General features: G+C 36.1%; 1 protein-coding gene across 2 annotated transcripts in view; it reads left to right on the top strand.

Moving 5' to 3' along the window:
• The window catches only part of LOC128670431 (uncharacterized protein), a 143,069-nt gene that overhangs the window by 83,708 nt on the left and 35,875 nt on the right, over nucleotides 1-23,486 (top strand). For both annotated transcript variants that reach the window (XM_053746095.2, XM_053746086.1), the window contains exon 2: nucleotides 1,701-2,065. In XM_053746095.2, the coding sequence (XP_053602070.1) occupies nucleotides 1,773-2,065 (293 nt within the window). In that variant the 5' untranslated portion in view covers nucleotides 1,701-1,772. The remainder of the gene's footprint in view (nucleotides 1-1,700; nucleotides 2,066-23,486) is intronic.

Raw genomic sequence — 23,486 nt, 5'->3', positions numbered from 1 at the left:
AAACTTATCATAATAATGTATTGGAATGGGAAAGTTCGGGTGTGAAATTAACTTAATATAATCAGGTAAATAATGTGACCAAATAAACTATTTGTTTTCGTTATGTTTTTCAAATTTAAAAGTTATGATTACTGGCAGGACAGGTGCAACTAAATAATTCTACCTATTTGTAAAAATATTATTTTTGTCTATTATCTCTCCCCAGAATCGGGCTCGTAATACACTTGTACAAAGTTTGTGTTTTAAATTGACACTTGTACAAGATCACTATCGCATACAAATTGCAGTATTCCTTCAACCCCAAGTTGGTTCGCGGCAAAAAAGACATTAGGAGACTAACGAAGGGCCAAGTTGCGCACGCGACGGCGGCGCTCATTAACCGGCACGCAATACTACTTGTTAGGTTTTGCCTAGTTTAAATGGGCTTAGTAACTAAGCTGGTTCAAGATTTCAAAAATTTGATTTCATTTAATTTTTTGCTTATTCGATATCCCATTAAAAACCTGGTGAACACTGTGGCTACAAAATGTTAATTATGGGACCAAGGTGAAGGCAAAAAAAATGTGGGGCCAGTGAACTTACTTATTACGAACAGCAACCGCAGAATCATATTTATAGATTCTGCTGTTGCTGTTCGTAATTAAGTAAGCAACCTAAAAGTGATTTAGAAAAATTCCATGTTGTGTGATGTCATGTTGGGTTTGGGTTATGCTATTTACTACACATGTTCGAATGCGTCAATTGCGTCTTTGATGTTAACATCGAGAATTGTTGTTGTCTAACCTGTTATGAGTGTACTACAAAATGTAAACGGATTGCCCTTACATTCTAGAGACGACATGCATAATCGTCACGACACATTGTCGTGTTCAAAGCAATATTTGTTTGCACTGAACGTGACATGCTCTTCTCTTTCATATTTTCATCAAATCCTGCAATAAATTAATCTAGACGGAGGTACAACCCTTTTATTATGTCAGACACAGAAATTAAGCAAATTACATTCAGCAAAGCAAATCGTTCCAAAAGAAAGGGCTACTGAAATAATTGTCTACTTTACTCTCGGAGAAATAGAATTACAATCTAAATTAATTACGCTTTTAAAGCGTCCGTTATTCTTAATTAGTTTCTGCACCGCAGCGGAAGCTCCAGCCCGCTCTTAATGAAGGGTAGTTTCAAATCAGTGCGTTTGATCAACTCTGCAGTCTTAATTACGGCACCCGTTCCGCGCGGGACAATCCGGTTATTTATGACTACATAAGCTTGATTATTCTTTAATGAATACTTGTTTTAAAACGTTTAATTAAGTTTTATGGCGACAGGACCGCTCAGACGGCGTCCCGCCGCTCCGCCGGCCGCGGGCTAATTGGATCGGGTTGACGCACGCCTCGCCCCGCGTACCCCTCGCTAGCCGCCCCCGCCCCTCACCCGAGTCCTCTCCTAATTGTATGAAATTGCTAATTGGAAAATTTTATAAACGCGGCCGCCCGCAGGCCTATGCCCGAATTCGGCGGGTCCCGAGCTCTGACCAAGGGCCGGGAAGAAAAATTAATTTGAAGGGTCAAACCTCTTCGAAGCATTCTTAACGAGTCGCAATTAACCAATATTGTTTACGGCGCGAAAATTTAATTATCGCCTTTCAAACGTTTAATGTGTCGTAATCGTAACACTTGAAAATGCTGATTGTTTTCTTTTTTCAGGGCGTGTAGTTGTGGTGCTAAGTGCGAGCGCTCGCCGCTCCAACCGTCAAGCTGGCAGCGAGCGCGTTGAGCATGAACCCGCACTACCACGGGTACACGGAGCTCAGCTCGCCGCACCCGCCGTCGCCGGAGGCCGCCTTCGCCGCCAACGGCCACGACTACCCCCACAACAACAACAACCCGGCGCTGAAGGAATGCGCGGGCTGCGGCGGCAAAATCGTCGAGCGGTTCCTCCTCCACGCCCTCGACAGATACTGGCACCACGGCTGCCTCAAGTGCACGTGTTGTAACCAAGCTCTTGCGGATATGGGTCGCTCTTTCTATTTCAAAAGTGGAATGATATTATGCAAAAACGACTACACGAGGTGAGCTCATTTATCTTCATTACGAACTAAGCTTGAGTGTAGACAATGCCATTGTTATTTTTACTGCTTAGGCATTTGAATTTGGGTCTAACTCGAATCCCTCCTTAATTTATTTAATTAACTCCGAATTCCTTTTAAGCTAACTGTTTAGCCGGCGACGCAGATAATTAACTCCTATTATGGGCCGACATTTGGTATCCTATCGATGTATTCCACTGATCAGTTTTTGTTCCGTCATCTTCTGATGACAATGGCTTGTCTGTCAAACGCATCGGAAACCCAAAAAACGATACCGAGAAAGCCACAAGCGCATTGTTATTAAAATGCTGTGAGCCGTTGCATTTTCTACCTGGCAGTGGGCAAAAACACACAGTTTTGCACACAAGCGCTCGACGCGTCTCGCAGCCACCAAATTGGCCTCGTTAGAACGCTCTGTGGCCAGAGATTAACAAAGTTTTTATACAACTACTTCATTAAATTAATCTTTTGAATGTATGTGGTCAACTACATGCTTATGTGCACCTCATATATCAACAATCAACCAAAACTACAAACGATGTCTTGATTTAATCTATAGCACCTGAGAGAAGGGGTGATTGATGGATGAACAGTTGCAAAAAAAAAAAACAATTATAACAAGAATCACTTTATAAATACAAACGTTTTATTCTGATTAATAGATTAAAGCATATAAGCCATGACAATAAATAAAATTAGCGTTTTGGCACACAATTTCCCGCTCTATACTCTTGAAGTATGCAGCTTATTGTGATGATCATCATAAACTTAATTAATGTGAAATAGCGTACAATAGCTGCTATATAGTTACTGTTAACTTTAACGACTATTCCGTTCATAAAAAATATTTTAATTACATATTTTAGCAACAACAAAACTGAAGTTTAAAATGCTACAAATAGATCTTGTGATCTTTAATTTATTTAATGAAAAGCCGCAACCGCTTTGGGTCATTGTTGTAGAAGTAATTCAAGTTTTATGTGAAGATAATTAAAAAAGTTGTGTTATATATTTTATAGCGATAAACGTTATACAAATATATTTCTTAATTATTACCATGGATGCAAGCGCATTATACACTATTAAACTACTTACTTATTGAAATAAATATTTTAGGTGCTTAAGTACACATACAAGTTGAGATTTGAATGTACATATTATTATTTTGGAATATGAAGGCTAGCGACCCACATGGACCGCAGCTGCCTCGGGCGCCCTCACGTTAATTAGCTAAACGCGTGGAATTCAACCCAATTACCCAAGCACCGGCCCCGTCACATTTTATAATTCCACAAACATTAACATTCTCTAACAAATCACGACATCCGATCCCTCTATTTGACGTTCATATAAATTCGTTTTACACTGATTTCCCTTGTTTACCGGTGGTTGTGAGCCAAGCTAGAGCGAAGAGTGGGCCGACCGCGCGGGTCGTGCGTCGTAGATTCGATAAAGCTCGTCTCACAGTTGACAGAGACGGCGCGGCCTAACGAGCGGGGGAGCGGGGGCTGAAGAAGTGCGGTTCCGTGCATGTCTCTGCTGATTGACCCGCGTCACTCGGCAAACAACAACTAACGAGTCGGCCCCGCGCCTTCCACAGCCTCAGGTAGGGTAATTCACTCGAATCGCTTCCGTGGCTGCCCGCCGACTTTACACGTCTTCTGATTGAGACTCCTTAACGAAATTAACGCTCTCTCACGCAAACAAATGCCGTGTTTATCCCCCGCCTTTTGTCCCGATATGATGGATTGCGGTCGCGCTCCACAAAGACGCTGATGATGTTCGTGCTGCTGATTACTGTGTACGCACGAAATTAGCTGAGGTGTTGTGCGTACGCGAGTACGGAGGCGGAAGTGTTATACAAACATTAATACCAGCTTAATTCGAGTTTTATAATGATTTATAACGTCTCTATTGTCTGGATGAAGACATTAATACTCGCTTAGCGAGAGCAATTTATTATTTATTAAGCTATCGCTGTATACCCCTGCATTGCAGATTAACAACGATGTGCGATCTTTTATTTCTGTGTTCCAGTAATGTCTGACATTGATACCAAAGTACCATGACTGACCAACTTACACGCACTGACCTTTAGTCGAACAAGCAAATCAAACAGTCCAAAACCAACGCAACGACCACTTTCAAAATATCGATAATTGATTGGGTGGAAATATGGTCCAAGTGTAAACCAATCCAAGTCTCTCTCACAGATTGCACATAGAACTCAAAATCAGAATAAAGTTTCAAATAAAAATTAGAACCTTCTAGAAATAGGGTGTTCAAAAATCGTCATGTAGGTCGGACACGTCCCGTCTGAAGCGGGTTCGTTAAGCGCGTGCGGGCTCCGTCAATCAGCAATCCAGCAATTGCTGCTCAATCGGCAATCAGCGCCGCTAACGAGCGAACACAACTTCTTACCCACTTCTGCTAACACTTTTACGGTAACATTCCGTTCCGATGCTAGTTCCGTCCCACTTTTAGTGACAGTTTTCCCGCGTTCAGTATTTTTCAGTTAGACATTTGCACGCTGTAGTGTATTTAATTTTTTAAATGATTATGTGGAGAGATTTTTACATGATTTGATAGATTTCCAGTATTTCGATTGTCTCTTGTTTATCCTTGCGTGTTTCCAGTTCCCAGGCGCTTACGGCTGTGACGCTGTTGCAATTCTTCTCATTACATGCAACGTAAATAAATCTTTATGTAATTAAAAAAACTCACCATTTGTCTTTCTACACTTTAAGTAACCAAAGTTTTATACCATGAATTTCAATTTCCCAGCTCGTATCCCACAACCCATAACCCCAAAACTGGCTCAAGCCACGTCTTAGACATTATAATGAAATAAACGAAGATTGTCGTCGCATGGCCTTTTAGTTTAGGAGTTCAGGCGATGGACAACCAAAGACACAAACGAAATTAATTGGGGTCATACGCCGTCGTAATTCAATAGCTAGCAGACCAGGCGAAGCCTTTCAGTGGACTTGTTATAAGGAAACTGGATTTATATCGAGTTAGGAAGATTTGGTTGCATTGGACTGGATCCATCTTTGAAATACATTTTAGTCTTCGGCACTCATGATACTATTAGTTTTAATTCAATACTATTTATTTAATAATGCTAGTCAAACAGTTCACTGATTTGCTACAACTATAAGGTTGTTTCGACAGAATAAGAAGTATAAGCAAGCAAAGCTACAGCCAAAAGTTAGTAAATTCGCTCTGTATTCCCCTTATTTAACCCGAAACACAGGGCCTCATTAGGGGCGGTTGCAATTAAAGTGCGTCTTTCGCGCTGTAACGACCTATCAAATTGGACGTCCTGGACGTGGCTTAATAAATACACGTGTGAACGCCAATAAATACCAGCTAATATGTGTGAAACGAGTATCTAAAGTGACTGTAATTGGAAAACATTAATGATCGCCGTGAAATCGAGGGAGATTAATGTGCCTAACATTGAGACGTTTAATTTATGTCCCTATCCTTCTGTCTATAAATTAACTTTATCTCTTTATTAATTAATGTACTTCGTGCAAACTTACGGCTAATTGGATTGCCAATTTCGGAATGTTATAGACAATGTATGGAAGCATATGGCTAAACGATATACACATATTTATCTATATGTCGTCATGGGTCGATAGTTGCCATACGGCCTTTATATACGAGACTGACATTGTATTTGAAACCATCTCATCCCCTAATTATTAAATATTACGACGTATTCCGTTTTACGATATGTTCCGTATTTGATATGTCCCCCTACATGCCTATCCCTACATGCTTCGTATTTATCCTCACATTACGTCATGTCCCATACTTCAACAAGGTCCATTATCATCTAACCAGTTAAAATATTATCACCGATATTCAAATTTCGTTATTTCAAAATCAAGTGTAGCAATTTCTTTCAGCCCATATTAAACTGATCAACATCCATTACCAGCTGTGGGACAGCATATGCGTATAAAGGCTCGATGTACACAGCATTTGTCAGCGCCACTCGAGCCCTGCTGGCTACGTCATATGCCGGCTAACATATAGCCGTATCGGATAACTAAATCAATGTGTATTGAATTTGTGCCTATGCCTGATCGCTCAATTTGCTTTAGTCTAACCCCATGAACCAATCGCCAGGATCTAAAAATGTATCCACTTTTGAGAAATAATAAAGTGTTCCTTTTTTACGAATTTAAAGTATTAAAAGAACTTTGAATTCGGATACATTAACAAATCAAGCGGAGTTGCTATGGCTTTGTTATTCAAACTGGTCATAGCCAGGGCTTCTATTCGGTTAACTTTAATTCAAAACTGCTCTTCAATAGCAGCTCTTGTTAATGCGCAATAAGAACTAGCAATAACGACTCATATCGCCAGTTTTGTTGAAATAACGACTCGTTTTGTTGGTACGTGTACATAGTTATGATATAAACACGGTATGATCAATTTATTTATTCCAGTAAGTGCATCATGCATAGCTCGTTTGAGTGATATATGATTATTTTGTAACTTTACAATACGCAATTGGTTTTGTAATATCCGGGGCCAGCTAATTCTGCAACCACAGTAAATAATTACGTATCGGTTAATGAATCATTTACATAAACATAATTTAGCAACTTATATGCACAAGCAACTTGTCATTTGTATGTTTATTTCATATTCTGTTCCTAATATTATTAATTACTGGCGGTCCGTCCCAGCCATGCTCAAGTAAAACAATAATAAATTATACACTTAACACTTAATTTCCACAGGAAACATACCATCTATTGATGAAAACGCTTGTAGTGCTTGAAATGTTAAATAATCATTAAATAACATTCAGTGAAATTACCACATTATACCATATCATCTACTAGCGGCCCACTCCGGGGTCGCATGGGTGCTATATGCGTGTTATATACATATAAAACATTCCTTTTGAATCACTCTATCTATTAAAAAATGCCACATCCAAATCCGTTGCGTAGTTTTAAAGATCTAAGAATACACATAGATAGACAGCGGGAAGCTACTTTCTTTTACACTATGTAGTGATACCAACTATGTTGTAGAACCGTATGCTTGTGTCGTGGACAAGACTACAAACCCTGGAGGAATTCACGAGCCACCAATCTTGTACTACGTTGACCAAGTCTTTGTCAAGTTAAATTGATACTGTGTTTGGGTTCTTAATTGGACGGTCTTCGTTGGCTCGAGATTGACGCTGCAGCTCTGCTAGGCCTATGTGGATAACTTAGTGTGCTCCGATGTTATGGACTTCACATCATAAATCATCTACAGTAGACTTAGCTATAAGAAATCTGATTACATTAGGTATATTGGTAAATAAACAGTTTTTTTTAAGTAGAATTTGAACGTTTTTTTTTAAGTACAGCTTCAGAAAATAACACCAACTTCTATAAATTCATAATTGTATTTCCAGTATTATATAATTATATTATATTCCAGTATTATATTAAATGACGTATAATATTATATGGACTAAGCTAATGGTCTAAAAGCATTTATCATGGGATTATATATTTTTTTATATAATATAGGCTCGTTACGGCACGTTACCTCTAGCAGGGACTGGCTTTTATTGTATCCGTAAAATCTTCCTTCTTATGTTATTTTTTAAAACTTTTTTTAAGTTTAGTTTAATGTACAGTAGATCAATTAATATAAATAATATAGAGGTACGTCATCAATGAAACGTCCAACTTCCAATCCTTGATATATTTCATCGAGAACATTGTCTTTTGACTCTCTCTTTGACTACGGTTATCTCTCGATTCTGTTAACGATTTATACAAGAAGTGCATCTTGTCATTCTTAAGTATATGATAAGATAATCTTTTTATTGGCTTTTACTTGATTCATGTTTAATGTGATATCAGATTTATGGCTGACCATCAGAAGTTACGAAAGTTGTGTGTAGGTTGCATTTTATAGTAGAGGTTCAGGCACATATTTTTGTTTTATTATTTCTTACATAGTCACTGAGATAAACATTGTCTTCAACTTGATATTTACCTTCGATTATTTCAATAATCCCCTGAATTAGAACAGGTATTTGCATTTCTTATCTTCCAGTAATATTGCCTCAGAATAGTAGCTAAATTCATACACCATCGCTTGCACGGAGCCGTCCGTGTTGATCTATGCTTGCACTTCACTATTGCAAGTCATTAACTTATTTACCCAACGTTCAGACGCATCGCATCAGTAGTTCTCCCATGTTTGCCAACTGTCATAACATTTGAATTTATTGCTGGCCACTAAAATATTTAAATGCTTTGACAACCAACAGTTTTATTTCTATTCTATTATTAAAACGTTTAATTTAGGGCAACAGTTTTACATAAAAAACGATCAAAACGCAATCTCCCGGTGCCGAATAGGAAACCTATTCGAAATTGATATGGGTGGAGCGCAATGTCGCGTCGCGCCTATGCTGCCTCGTAAACGGTGCATGTGCGCTTCACAATGACCAAAACGACCACGTCCCGGCCGTAGTATTTTCGACTTTTTCAACCATTATTTAGGTACACATCAATCTAACAACATATTTCCACGTGACTGTTACATAGACGGACGAATTTCGTTAATAAATAAACGCAGTGCCCGGCGGCGTCCGGCTGTTGGAAAATAGGAAAAAAATGTGTGCCGAGCGAAAATGTGGCGCAAGTATGACAGAGGAAGCTGGCATGACGAACACAAATCATTATTCGATATACACTACTGTCAAAGGAATTTTTAATAATGTTTACTTCCCGAGATTTGGTTAGTGGCAGTGACATCCACTTACAGCGGGCATGACAGATTGTTCTGGCGGGAAATGCACGAATATTTTGTAGCGCTTAGTCGGGTTATTCAATTGTTTCAGCTATTTATTTTGTATTCTGTATGTACTTTCGTCACCTGTCGCTTTCAATTTTCAGTGTACCGGTCATCATCACGGCATTTTCCCTAAAAGAAAAATAATAGTAAAACAACAATTAGCTCGTAATAGTAATATTTATTAGTACTCTAACAAACTAATTTGCAGTCGCGTATTGAAATTATAAATTTTCCAAGCCAACGTCTAATTTTAACCAATTAGCAATAACGAAACGTAAATTTTAATTAAGCTGCGAGTGCGGCTCTGTGCGATGACGATCAAATCGTATCAATTAAGGGGAAGCACTCAGCAAACTCGGAGCGTTAGCTAGTTATAGGTCCCGTCTGATCTTAATTAACCTTATGTGTTAACCTCTCCGTAACTATGAGATGCTCTGCGTTCTAGTGCTGGGATGAGGAACATTTTGCCCGAAATTTTAGTTAATAACTAGGTAATTGTTACAGGTAATAAATAACTTTAAATAAATAGTAGGTAACTAAAGTTAATAACGTTAATTTTTTTTATTTCCTACTTAAAAATAACATTCTTATAAATTATATTCTTTTATCAATTTTAAACATAAATACTCTAATAAATAATCAGATCAAATTTTCATTCGGTTACAAGTTGAAGATGTTAGTGCATTCTTGATTAAGACATAGCATATGAACAAAGTCACCTTGTGCTTTTTAAACCACGGAACAGATTTTGAAGTAGTTTTCACTGTCATTTAGGCATTTTTTTCATGAAGGATTATATTTACATAAATGACCCCGTGCGAAGCTGAGCCAAGTTGCTAGTTTGTAATAAAACATGGAAAGAGAAAAGCAAAACCTCTTTAAATATATCTAACGTTATGCTCGAGTGAATTATATTTTTTAAACTGTACGGGTTTTGCGACCAAGTTCTCAAATAGGTACATCCCTATTCAGTTCAGTGTCAGGCACCAGTATATGTATATTAATAAATGGAGCGTCTGTGCCGATATGCAAATTACTGCTTAACTTATTGAAGATGGCATAATTACACGCAAAATTAACCGTTTAGTTATGTGTGTAACTAATCTGTGATAAATATAATTAATGTTTGCCTGCTACTTTGAGGTAATTCTACTTAAGGGGCGTATCATTTATATTCGTAAATTTATACTTTTTATTAAGCAAATATAATTATGATTTATAATAAAACAATATTAATGATCAGTCAAGTACAATTTTATATTTTGTATTTGGCATGAATTGAAAAACAATTTTATCTATATATTGAAGTATTTTTGTCATGTGATTGTCTATTTTAATTTAAAGTATCTGATACCAATTTTGACTATATATTTCATTCTACAAAATAGATGAAGTTTTCTTGAAAATTATATTCTGTTTTATTCTATGCACAGCTGTTAAAACTGATTTATCCGATTCCGTATTTATTCAAAAGACTAACAAACTGCACTTCCTAATCACCAACCCGACACAGTGACGACGCGGTCACCACCAGACGCGTCTATTTTGAAACTTTCTAATACCTAGTTCATCAACAAATTCATTATGTCGTAAAAGACGTGCGCGAGACCGAAATATCGCCGGAGTCGTAAACTCGATCGTAAAAACGTTTGTTTACTAATTCGAGTGAGGCAGGTGGGGAGTGTGAGGGATGCTGATAACGATTATAATAGTTTTGACAACTATATTCTATTTTGCAACCTATATGGTAATAGTAAGTATATGTTTGTACACAGTTGTAAATTACGTGTGGTTGAGATGTGATAAACAATCATTATTGAAAAGAAACGAGACTCTCACTAGATTTGGAAATATAACCTAACATTGCCACGTATAATTACAATAATTTTCATTACATTATTTAAATTTATTTATCTATAAAGAACTTATATTTACTAAAACTGTATCAAAATACTGTCGGTCACTAAATTCAATGTTATCAAATTTCAAGTAAAAAAAAAGTATAACAAGCGCAAATAAAACATACATGTGACAGTGTAAAGTCAAGTCCATAATAAGAGCCAAGCCAATGAAGTCGGGGTCTCAAAATTGCCTTCGCGGGTCGCAACTTTTAATGATGCGAAATTCCGGCGCAACGTCGCCTTAACGCAACCTGTTCGTTAGTAAAAACGGGACACGCTCACACGCGATTAGAATACACCCCCAGGCTGGGGCACACTGAGTACTTGCTTAATTGTCGTGTGTGTCACACTACAATTAAAACTAGTGCCAGATAACATACAAGGTTACTTTTACGATTAAAAGTATAAACCTACTACAAAATAAAACCCTTTTCCTAAATTCCAACATCGCGCGTTACGCGCTATATATTCCCAGATTTTCCTATAAAAAATATATCAGAATCAAACTTAAATAGATACAGCATGGTAATTATTATTTATCTAAATTCCGGATATACAGTGGCTCAGGGTCAGGCAGCTGATATTGATTATGATTACATCTTGGCAAACTTCCATCTCGTTAAAATCATGTAGGTATCTACTCTGAGGAAATAAAAATATTAAGAGCCACTCGAACCACTGTATAAAAGCGACAATAAATGACGGCAGACAATTTATTTACATTAGACACGTAGAACGTGTTTTTAATTATATAATAGAAAAAAAAATTAATATAACTGAACTCATTACGAATTCTTCTTCTTTATAAAGTGGACAATACTCAATTTAATCAATGAGTCATCTTCGGATGAATAACAACCCCGAGACATAGGAGAGGTCGTCAAAAAAATTTACACAAAAAAAAAAGGAAATGGCGATTCAAATGTGAACCACGTGTGTACGGGCCCTAACTCCTAACCCGAAAAGATGGTGCCTCATTTGTGGCGGGCTTTCTCTGTGTTGTTGTCACATTAGCGAATAACTGCGCGGCTAACTTTGTCGATACGTTAATGATGTCGGCTCCCCGTCTATTACGGAGAAAAAACTCTTTGTCTTGCATTCGGAGCGGGCCCTTCAACCTCATTGAATACGCATACCGCGTGATGCCACGATTCGGCTTGTGCTGTTTTACCAGAAATAGACTGCTAGTAGGCTAGTTGACAAATTTGTATTTTTATGACTATTCGAAGGCCCTTATATTAATAGAAACACTTGTGAAAAAATAACTGTGATAATGACAGCGCTTTCAAAGATATGACAAAAACTAAATCACACATTTTTGAACTCGTCCGAACGCTGAATATTAAATGACAAGTATAAAAAAGTGATGTCACAACTTGGTAAAATATTTGCAAGAATGGACTTTCCAACAAGCTTGAAATCTTTGTATAATGTTCCATTATCATAATGATTTCATAATGACAATTTTTTTTCTGACCTTGTTAACTCTACCCTATTGGAGCAATTAAGCTAACTTCAGTAAATCGATAGTGAAAATGCAAGATAAATTTCAAACATTATGTATAATTATTATATTTAATATTCTCGTGCTCGTTAAAAATATTGTCGGCCGTGGAAACTTATCAGCAGTTATGTAGACAACAACGCCGACATTATTGGCAGATAATGACGGTTGTAATATTCTAAAACAATTGAAGGTCAGCTTTGTTTTTATAGTCCACAAGTCCAAAGCAATAAAGACTTACAAAATTGTACCGCCCGACCGGGTAAGAAAATAGAGACCATATTTATTCATAGGCCCGGATTGTTTGGTTGTAATCTACAGCAAAATCTACTTACCGGCCAGAAACTCATTTTTCAACATCGTAAATTATCTGCCGATATCCGAGGCTATTTTCTTTCGTGCCGTAATGAGGTTGTAAACAACATTGTCTAATTAAACTCCTTAATCGCAAAACTCAAACGGTAACCGCTTTTAAAACAAAACCTCGCAATTTTCAGAGCGACCACCGCGTAAATAGCCTTCGTTATATCGGTGCGGCGATCGCGGCTCATTACCTTCGCCCCCTCCCTAATTAGACACCCTTCCTTCCGCGCCCTGCCCCTCCTTCCCCCGTTGCACCTCGTCCCCTCGTCCTCCAGATTGTTTTCTAATAATTCCTTTATTTCCGTGCAGGTTAAACTTGTAATTGCCCTTGTATGTTACAAATCGTTTGTAGTGATTAAAAGAGGCCGTGTGAAGTAGTTTTGTATGTACCTCGTAATTAGTTATGCTAGCGTAGCGTTACCGCATGCATATTTAATTATGTATTAGCGATAGAGATCTTGCTACAACCTACATTGAACTGATATCTGCTGAGTTCACTAAAATAATTGTTGTTTTTTTGTTAACTAAGTCATTAAACTAAAAACATTTCAATGATAAATGATTGAACCGTTACATATTTCATTTTTAATTTTGGAACAATTTATTAAGTCCGGTAAAAATGAAGAGACTATTAAAAAGTGCATGGTTATAATAGCTTTCCAATTAATCGATTGGCCACGGAAGAAATTCAAATTGGCTCTCATTTCCTGCGAGAGGGCGCCACGGGCGCGGGCACCTGTGTCGGCCGGCAATTAGTGCTTTTACCCTAAATAAAGCCCTGCTCCGGCCCTCGCTCAAAGCGACGGTTCATTTGTGACGTCATATGTCATGCCGTGCGAAACTACGTTACAGTTGCACATGTTGCAGTCAGTAAATTGAGGTTACTAGACTTGTAATTTGATTGTAATTGAAAATCGTAATATTACTTCATAATTTTCAGCCATTTTAATGTTCCTGGTGGGGCACTGGCCATAAGTGAATAAGGAGTATGGGCCATGACCTACCACACGGGACCAATGTAAATGGGCGGGTATTGACTGCAAACGGCCGGGACCAATAATAAATTTCATTAAGTACATATTATCTATATTGCACTAATGTTTAATTAATTACTTAACAAAACCACAATCGCAACCTTAATTGACAGTAGTTAATTTATTGGTAGAGCTTTGACATTTAAAATATTGAGTAGTCCTTCAGTCATAATAACATCGTATCAATACACCTTGATAACAAACATTTGTCAAAACAAATCCAATGCAACTGACGCCAATTAAAATAAAATAAATGGAAATCATTAGCATGGGAATGTCTGTAAAGTGCAAACAAATATTTTCTATTAAATGGCTGCATACATTAATCATTTTGAATTGCATATTACAATCTGAACCTTCATTAACATAAAAAAAAATCAGTCGTAAATATTTTAAATTATTTGTTCGTTATTTGACTTGGATAATGATCATAAATTACATGTGAAGTAGCAATGACCTAAATATGTAAATTATGTGTCTATTTACTGGCAGTGACATTTTATGACGAATTTGAAGGTTCCGAGGTGTCGAGGAACAAACTTTATATGCCAAGTGGGGCAGTTGCTGTAGGTTTTTAACAAAAATATATTTTTTTTTCCATTTTTGAGTACCGGATAAAGTATTGGTAAGCATTCAACTCGTATAGACGAGAGTATGACAAGCGGATTATCACTCGTACTTGTGACCGGTTGTGATGGAGATCTGGGCATTAGTAATCTTTATTTTTTCATAAGTGTTATAATTGCATAAATAAAATCATTTTGAAAATAAATACACATACAAATAATCAATAATAACCTTTTTTTTATTATTTGAAAATAGACATGTCGGGTTAACACACCTTCTCACGTTCAATCTCAGGAATACTTGAAATCAGATCTAAACCGTGGTCCAGCGCCTCGTCATACATAAAAGGATGGACTGAATTTTGCTCGTTTTAATGTCAATCGTGATAAGATCGGCGGGCGAGATCGGCACCTATTTATTTAATCAGCTTGAGCGATGGACAATGCCCCATTGTACTGGGCTGGACGACCTGATTTATTGTCCAACGCTCATCTATAATGGACCGCGATCCGTGTTTTATAAGGAGATAAGCATAACGTTCTTTAATTGCTTATTTAGAGTGACTAGTTCATGAGGAAATGTCCATAAATAGAGAGAACAAGTTTCACAATGGTGTCTGTTAATATGCTGACACTGTAGGATATTACAAAAATCATATAACGGTTTTTCGTTAGTTTGTTTAATTAGTTAGTTTGATTTTTAATTCTTTCCAATCATATATCGAATATGTAATATTTACTGATTTGTCTTTATATTAATTTATTCCGCATATAGATTTAAAGCTCTAGACGTTTATTAATGATTTTATTAAAATTAAATGATAGAATTTCTAATCGTAAGAAGTGATATGCTCACTTCCCACTGTAATTATTATAACTTTATTAGTTGGTCGATAGTTAATGTGTTAATAAATATTTAATTTCCGAATCAAAGTTAATGATTCGTTATAGCCAATGAATTGTTAATAAAATAACACTAGCGGCCTAGGATTGGCATTTTAATAGTCAAGTGAGTGTTTGTTAATTTATATACACTTTATTAATTTATGTGGATTAATTAATTGTTAAAAATCCATTATACTGTATATATTTTTTATTAGATAAGTAAACAAGTCTATTTGTACGCTGTCTTTAACTCGAAAAAGTAAAAATATCTAATTTTCATATTAAACACTCGGTGATCGATAAACTTCGAAAATAATTTTATCTCAATTATTCGCAGGTAGGTTAGGTATTATTTACATTAAAAATACGTAACGTTTACACCTTGCGGCCCATTTGGCTCATGACCAAATTCGGGGCAGGACACTAGTCTAATAAACAATATGAATTAACTTTCGTTTCTCATTTAAAACTATTAAAACACATTAGCATGGAGCCTGGCGATCGCTAATCGGTGCGGTGTCAAAAATGTTTAATTAAAAAGATTGATGCTTACCGGCGAGCGCAGAGTACAGTCGAGTCGCAAACTTATCTAATTAGCGGCGAGAGAGACTCGCTTAGGGTTGTCACCATAAAACTTTTAATTTAATTTCTTTTAATTTGTAAACTTTGCATTTTATTATACCTAAAGATATTTGTGGAAAAATATATAAAACTAGAGGTCCGTCCTGGCTTCGCTCTTGTAAAACTATAATGAAAAAGTAACCTATGTTACTCCTGAAGGTTCGCCTGTTTTTATGCCAAATTAAATCAAAATCGGTCTAGCGATTTTTGAGTTTATTCATTACAAACAAAAAGCTAAAAACAAAAATATTTTTTTTTCTATGGAAATAGAAATAAAATTAATTAATTTCCCGTATCATAGACCCATAAAATACGCGAGAAATATTATAGTACGTTTTACATACATTTTTGTACATCAATTAATTATACTTAATATAATTGTCTCTTGTAGAACCGTAATTCGAAAATATGCGTAGATATAACTGGAAGTAAATTCGTAAATATTCCAATTGTTATTTTATAAATAGTAAAATGTTTAAAGCTTTCAAATTATGCCGTGGTTTTGGCGGTATCTTAATTTTTTACTAAAATAAGCATTTTTAGATTAATTACAATAAGTATATTACAAGATTTACAAGACTATATAATCATTATTTCTAATTCTGAATGAACTCTTCACCATAGAAATCTTAACAAGTGTGAAAAGGGGCCATAAAGAATTTCTCGATTGATGCAGCCCTACCCAAGGGTGCTGTGGGTTGGGTTTGCGGGGCGCAGGGGGCAGACGGGGCAATTAGCGGTGATAGTCGATTAGCTCATCGTGCGAACGCGGCTTTTGACAAATGTTTCTACTAATCAATTTAATATATTATTATTTTATTTAGCGACGCTCTGTATTGGTTATATTTTTTTAAATCTGTTTAAAATCTAATTTTCTTATTTCTTTAATGTGATTGGTCCACGTCACTGTCACTCGTACACAATGTCAGCGTACTGACAAACGCACGCACACTGACAAAGGCACGCACACGTGCGCAAAGATGATTTGCATGTAGTTTCTACTAATCAATTTTCTGTTTAATTTATGACGTTACGCGTAATTAGCACCCATCTTTTGCGATCCGTCTCATTTAACATGGCGTTGTAACATACAGTTATAAATAGTGAATAACAATGGCACTGCACAGATGAAGTAATTAATAGTGTGGAATGTGAGGAAACTTGTAGCATTGCAATCAATGGAGAAGTAAACAAGTTAATGAATATTAAATAAAAATTGTTTCCTTATATTGATTGTTTCTTTATTTCTGCTTTCATCACATTATAATCATAGTATCGAAGGATCACAATCCTTCCATACTATGATTATAATGTGCTATAATGAATGATTTATGATGTATATACATACGCTAGCTATATAATTCAATGTATGAGACGCCAATAAAAAAAAAAAAAATTACAAATTTAACCAAGCTTGTTGCTGATATTTTAATATTGCCGAAGCGTGTTGCGGATATTTTATTAAATTATTTTTTTTTATGTCAAAAAAAAATTATTAACGAAAAATATTTCCTAAATGGAAATGAGTAATGAAATTGAGTAGGTAGGTACCTACAAAGTTTCAGTTGCATGTATGTAATAATTAGAACTTACATAGATGACAGTTGTTAGTCAGATCAACAATGGCAGTGCGCATTTCTCTAACATTCCACTCGCCTATACAGCTAATTAGCCAGTGATCGTGCAAGTAGATTGCACCGGCACGGTTCACTGGGGTCAGGTGTGAATTTTATTGATCCTAACTCTACTTGCACTTAAAAACAGACAAACATCTAAATAAGGTATTTAGTGTGTGTGTACACCATAGATGGGTCTATTTAATAATTTTATTTATATTAATTTCTTATTTACGTTTCTTGGCAAAACCCGTCTTAAAGATGGGTTGACGCCCGCGTATAAATTGAGCGTAAACATTCCAGATATACACCTTGATGCTATTAATTAATTTATTTATCACTTAATTGTATTGTACAAAATCAGAGTATGTGAACATTCCTAATACAATCTCTTCATAGCCGTATTCCTCATGGCCGAGGGTCCTGGTCATTACGTGGAATGAAACACACACAACAACTTTCTTGGCATTATTAATGGAGTGGTTTGTCATTGCCTTATCCTTTTCACACACAAGTTAATAATAATCAACCAGTGTGCAGGTTTCCTCACGATGTTTTCCTTCACCGGAAGCAGGTTGTGGTCGATGAAAACTACTATACATGAGCCAGATTGGTATACACACTTATGTGGCACGAGTAGGATTCGAACCAGGGACCTTTCGATTCACAGGCCAGCGTCTTAACCATTACACCACCACCGCTTCTACTACCTAATACAATGGATGAAGGTATTTCTACCTCTTCCGCGCAAAATTTTGTGGACGGATTTTAATAAACTTTAGTGTACGTATACTACAAACTATAAATAAAAAACGATATGACTGAGATAAAATCTGATGAAAAGATAAAAATATGACGTTTTAATATCGATATTAGTAGTAGTTGAGTTAATTTTCTATTTATTTGATCAATTGGAATGATACTTTGCAAAAATAGACTAGAATTTATTTAATAAATCTTAAATAAATTACACAATTTAATCACAAAGCACCTTTTTATTAATTAAAAATGTCGTACAAGATCAGCCCCGAAAGATTGATAAGTTAAAGTTTAGCAATAAATTGGAGGCTTAATGCGGAGATAATTAATTCTTAGACCAAATTAATTGATATCGGTACTACTAATTAGACAACTTTATTAAAACAACAAAACAAAACGCCGAACAAAAAAAAAAAGCCGAACAAAACGCTTTATTAAATCATAATACAAATGGCGCAGCTCCGGTTTTAAGAGAATTTGAATATTTTTTTTTTTCAAAAATGTTATTTTTGCTGCAACCTTTTATTATCGTCAGAATGTTAATGATTCCACATACTAAAAAAGTTATGTCTCTGCTGTAAATCCTCGACGGGAGCCAATCCTGAGTGCAACATCAAGTCATGCTTATCATAATAATACATTGTTATAGAAACTGAAGCGATGTGGAAAATTTCAGCTTTTGTAAAGTTTTCCAAGATTTCCGCATTAGATCATTTAGACCTGAAGGAATTGTTTTTATATCAATCACATTATTTTTAATATTCTAGTTTACGTAATTCCTTGAAGAAATCAACATGATAAGTAATATTCCAAAACAAATGAATAACTAAAATGAGCCATAGATTTTTTTGCTAGTTTATAAAGCGTTTAATGTTAAAACCTAGAAGGCTATCTATTGTTAAGTTTTTCCGCTCTAACAGTAGTTTAGCTACCGGTGTCCGTAGAGCAAGACATTTAATTAAAGGACGCTCACCTCGCCGACCTCAAAACTTTAGACGCGATAATTAAATTACACGGAGTAATACATCATTTCTGGAAGTAGGCACACGGTAGTGGTGTAATTAATTGAGTAAATTGAGTCGTTACCCGCTCGGTTAATAGGCGTTCACGAGTTGATAACGCGTTGGGCGTCAGGCAGGTCTCGGGAGAAACGTGTCCTGTATGTCCCACAGGCCGTCGCATTCTTTCCGAAGGTTTATTCCCGTTGTCCTCTAAGCCCTGTGTCCTGTGTCTTTTACGTTTAGGGATGTCGATAACAAAGCAATGTTTGCCGATGAAGATCAAATAATTGTACTGTTTATCTAACACTTAAACTATATGCAACACTGATATTATTAAATTAAATAACATTTGTAGTTGTTATTACCGTTTATTTCCATTGAATTTTAATTATAAAGTTTTTATGAACCTATATCGTCCCACAGCGAAGCGAGAAGCGCAACGGGAATAGTGTACACTTCAGACATGTCTATCAAATACATCCCACTATTTTTCCCCACAACTAATAGTTTCGGTAAGCGGCGACTGGAGTAGAACACGGTTTAATTAAAGTACGCTCACCTCGCCGTTGTCGGACTCATCGCATGCGCCTTAATTACTCCAGACCCTAACAGGCTTATTTTGTTTTTCTCGGGTAATTTTTAATTAAACGCTTGATTAAAATGAAAGTTTGCGTAAGTAGCGAGCGAGGAACAATCGAGCAGAGTTTAGGATAATGAATTGATGGTGTTACTTCGCTCGCTTGCCGCTCTCGCTAGGGACTTAATTAAAAATCGCCGATAGAGTGTGTGGAGGGGAGTTGGAACGAGTTTATGGAACTTAGTCGGGTCGCTGTTGTTTTACTAGGTATGTCAATTTGAATACGGAATTGCTTCGGATGCGCGTTAACGGGTAGACCGTTGGTGATTAGAACAAATAATTTACTTTTGCCACAAAATAGATCTAGAGAAAATTTTCAGTAAAAAAGATTTTTTTCCACTATACCTGCACCAAACAGATTTTCGTTCCTAAATTGTCCCCGTCCGAAAGATTTTTATTGAGTTCAAGCTAAGGTCGGTTCGAATTTCGATCCATGGAATTTAAGTCAATCGATCATCAGAGCACATACGAACTAGCAATTTAAAAACAATCACTTAGTAAATGAATTTCCATAATTGATACGGTGACGCTGCAACCCTTGGCTAACAACAAACATTTCTGATTTGTCAAACAGCTTGATTCACATACAAGCCTAGCCGGCGTATGTCATTAGCGAATTCTTGGGTTGTCGCCGGCACGCGCCTCTAACGAGTTTCTTACTAACGACGTGCTAACTTGATACGCCGCTATAGGGTTGGCAAATTAAGCCTTCTTCCCCGCAAGATCGGTTACGTCGCTTGTTAGCCCGCGTCTAACAGAGCTCGGGAAATGTGCCGAGATGCATAATGCGCGCGCTTGATAATAAGATTCTTGGTTGAGACGTGTTAGTATCGGTAACAATTACAAATGAACTTTTACTCTATTTTGTACTGACAAAATAGTTCGTATATTTTGTGTTCGTTTTTAATGAGCACAAAGCATTATTTTCCAATATTTACGTCAATTTTTAAAGATAATATTCGATAGAAATCATGATAATGTTCATATTGATGATAAATATTGTGGGTGTTTCGTATTATTTTGTGTCAAAATCTAAGGAAATTCAATATTTTATTCAGAGCCAACACTTTTTTTATAAACACATATTTGCCTATCTTTTCCCTGGATGACGTACGAGGCTACTAAGGGACACATGGGACACATGCCAACAATAGCATCCCCAAAGAGGGGTGACGTCAGCCAGGCTACCGGTTGTAAAAGTATAGTCAAATCTTCTGAATTTTATAGTTGATTTTTTACGCGAAACCTTGAATGAGATGAAAGAGAGAGAGAGTTCTGATACCACGTCACTCAGATGAAGCTACGAGAAGTGACGACCCTACGTTGCCTGTAGTTAAGTTGGGAGATGCATTATTATCGAATATCATTATTCAATATGACATTTATTGACTGGTAACCCTTGTTTGGAATATTTCATTCGTAACATGTACGTTGATAGGTGATGGGTATGTGTGTTAATTTTCCGAGTCAAAGTTTGCGCTACATTGTAGAAATTAAGTAATAATAATAATAATAAATTTAGGAAGCGAAAATGTAGTGTCTACTTCGTTTAAATAAATACATTTAATGATAATAATGTACATGTATAGTTCAGTTCTCATTTTAGATCGCTTTTTTATCATTTTATGTTTAATTCTGACATAAATTTTATTGACAAAATAAATGATTTCTACATTTACAGCCATAACAGATTCTAAACTGAAAAGTCTAAAAGATAAAGGAAGACGGAATAAGTTAAACAATATGCAATGGTCATGAATTTCCTTATTCCATCGCCTTACCGGACACAAAGTAAGGAGAGCACAGATTAATCAATTAGTTGTGGCGTGTGATTCCGCCCTAATCTAGAGAAGGAAAATATTTGTATTTTTTGTTTGTAATGAATAAACTCGAAAACTACTGGGCTAATTTTGATGAAATTTGGCATGGACGAAACGTTCAAGAGTAAAAAGTAAGGAGTACCTTTTTTATGGTCGCGAAGCAGCCCAGCGAAGCCGGGACGGGGCGCTAGTTCTGTAATATTTTCATTTTGTCGAAAGCCGATTGAGAAGCAACAAGTAACAGCTCGCCCCGGACGCTCCCTTCCTCCGCTCCACTTTATTGAGAGCCATTCGTCTCCGAGACCCAATAACCCACCTCCTACCCCCTCACATCCCTCTTAACTACTCATTACATTTGGTCAAGTGCATATAACCTATCTACAAGCTTACAATCTGAAAACGAACTTCAAAAATCGTATGCAAATTATTAATAAGTTAGCAAGCCTCATAATTTATTAATGTTATCAATTACACTGTTTTTTTTTATTATTTTGGGTTTCATTTAATAAATATACAAAAAATATTTTTGAACATAAAGTACGAAAATATTGTCACAGCGAGAATCTCCGTTTCATTACCTGCCTTTTGCATTTTAACGACATTCTCAAGTGGTTTTAAATTATTTTCGTTACAATTCAATTTCAAAACATACACACGCGACGACAAGACATACCCTTAATGAATAAAATAACATGTCAACATACAGACTCCATCTCAAATTAATGAGCGAGGATTCTGGAGTATTCAATTTTACAAGTAACGAATGCAAATAAACTTCGACGCTTCAAGCGAACTTCTTATTAAACTCGTGTTAAAACACACATTCCTTAATTAATATCGATATGAAAGGATACCTAAAGAACTTCGATTAGAATACTTCAAGATAACACTCGAGGAATCCTCAAACTTCTTAGAAAGGTAACCCCTCGAAAGTTGACTCAAAATTTACGGTCGAATAATGAGACACGTTAATGTTTTACATCCTAATTAATAGTCCATTTAGTGCCTTAATGTGGCCAAGTATCTTAACATGATTTGGAAACCCGTTTTGAAACTTTGGATGTCCATAATGTTAATTAATGAAGTTGTTATTTTATATTATATCGTATGTTTTTGAATACAAACTCTAATTACCAAGTCTGAATGTAGAAACATTGACGTTTAGTTTATAATTCGAATCAAGCGTATACTAATCAATTCACTCTCATGGGAATTTCTGGATTTTAGCCCAAATGTCCTCATAAAATTGGCTATAACACCTAAATCGGACCGGCAATCAGATATTACCGCGTTATAATAGGAGTGATCGAGGCGCCTGGTCTTGTGCTTGGTCAAAATTTTCTATATGAATACGTCAGTCTGTAATATTTGGTTGGCTACAGATGTCTGCAAGAATTAAATGCGATGTGTTTTATTTGAAAACTTGTAATGTACTTACAACACGTGATATATGTATTTTTTTTTATGTAAGGTAATAATGTTAAACTTCTTCATTTATCTATCTGTCTATATTTTGCGGTATAAACATTTTTCTCTCATGTTTACGTACACCTCGCGCAAGCTCGGCCAACACAGATTGATACATACCTACATGTTTGTCTTGTCTGGTTTAATTAATTTTACCTTCATACGCCGATACTGTTTGCCTCGCTCCTTAATTGAAAACCCTCTTACCGGGTAAATGAAATCAAATCCTATTTGCTACCGCTGATTGAAGTGAATTTATCTTTTAAGACTTTAGAATTTATCTTCAACTCGTTCGTAATAAATTTATTTGTACCAACATATTTGCACAAAATAGTGAAGCGACAGAATTTGGTTATTAAATAAACAGAGTCGCAGCGAAATGAACATTTTTAGCC

Source organism: Plodia interpunctella, chromosome 1 (genome assembly GCF_027563975.2).
Source record: "Plodia interpunctella isolate USDA-ARS_2022_Savannah chromosome 1, ilPloInte3.2, whole genome shotgun sequence".
In the NCBI taxonomy this organism is placed as follows: Eukaryota; Metazoa; Arthropoda; class Insecta; order Lepidoptera; family Pyralidae; genus Plodia; species Plodia interpunctella.
The sequence above is the reverse complement of the archived record's forward strand: the minus strand, read 5'-3'. Positions and strand labels throughout refer to the sequence as shown.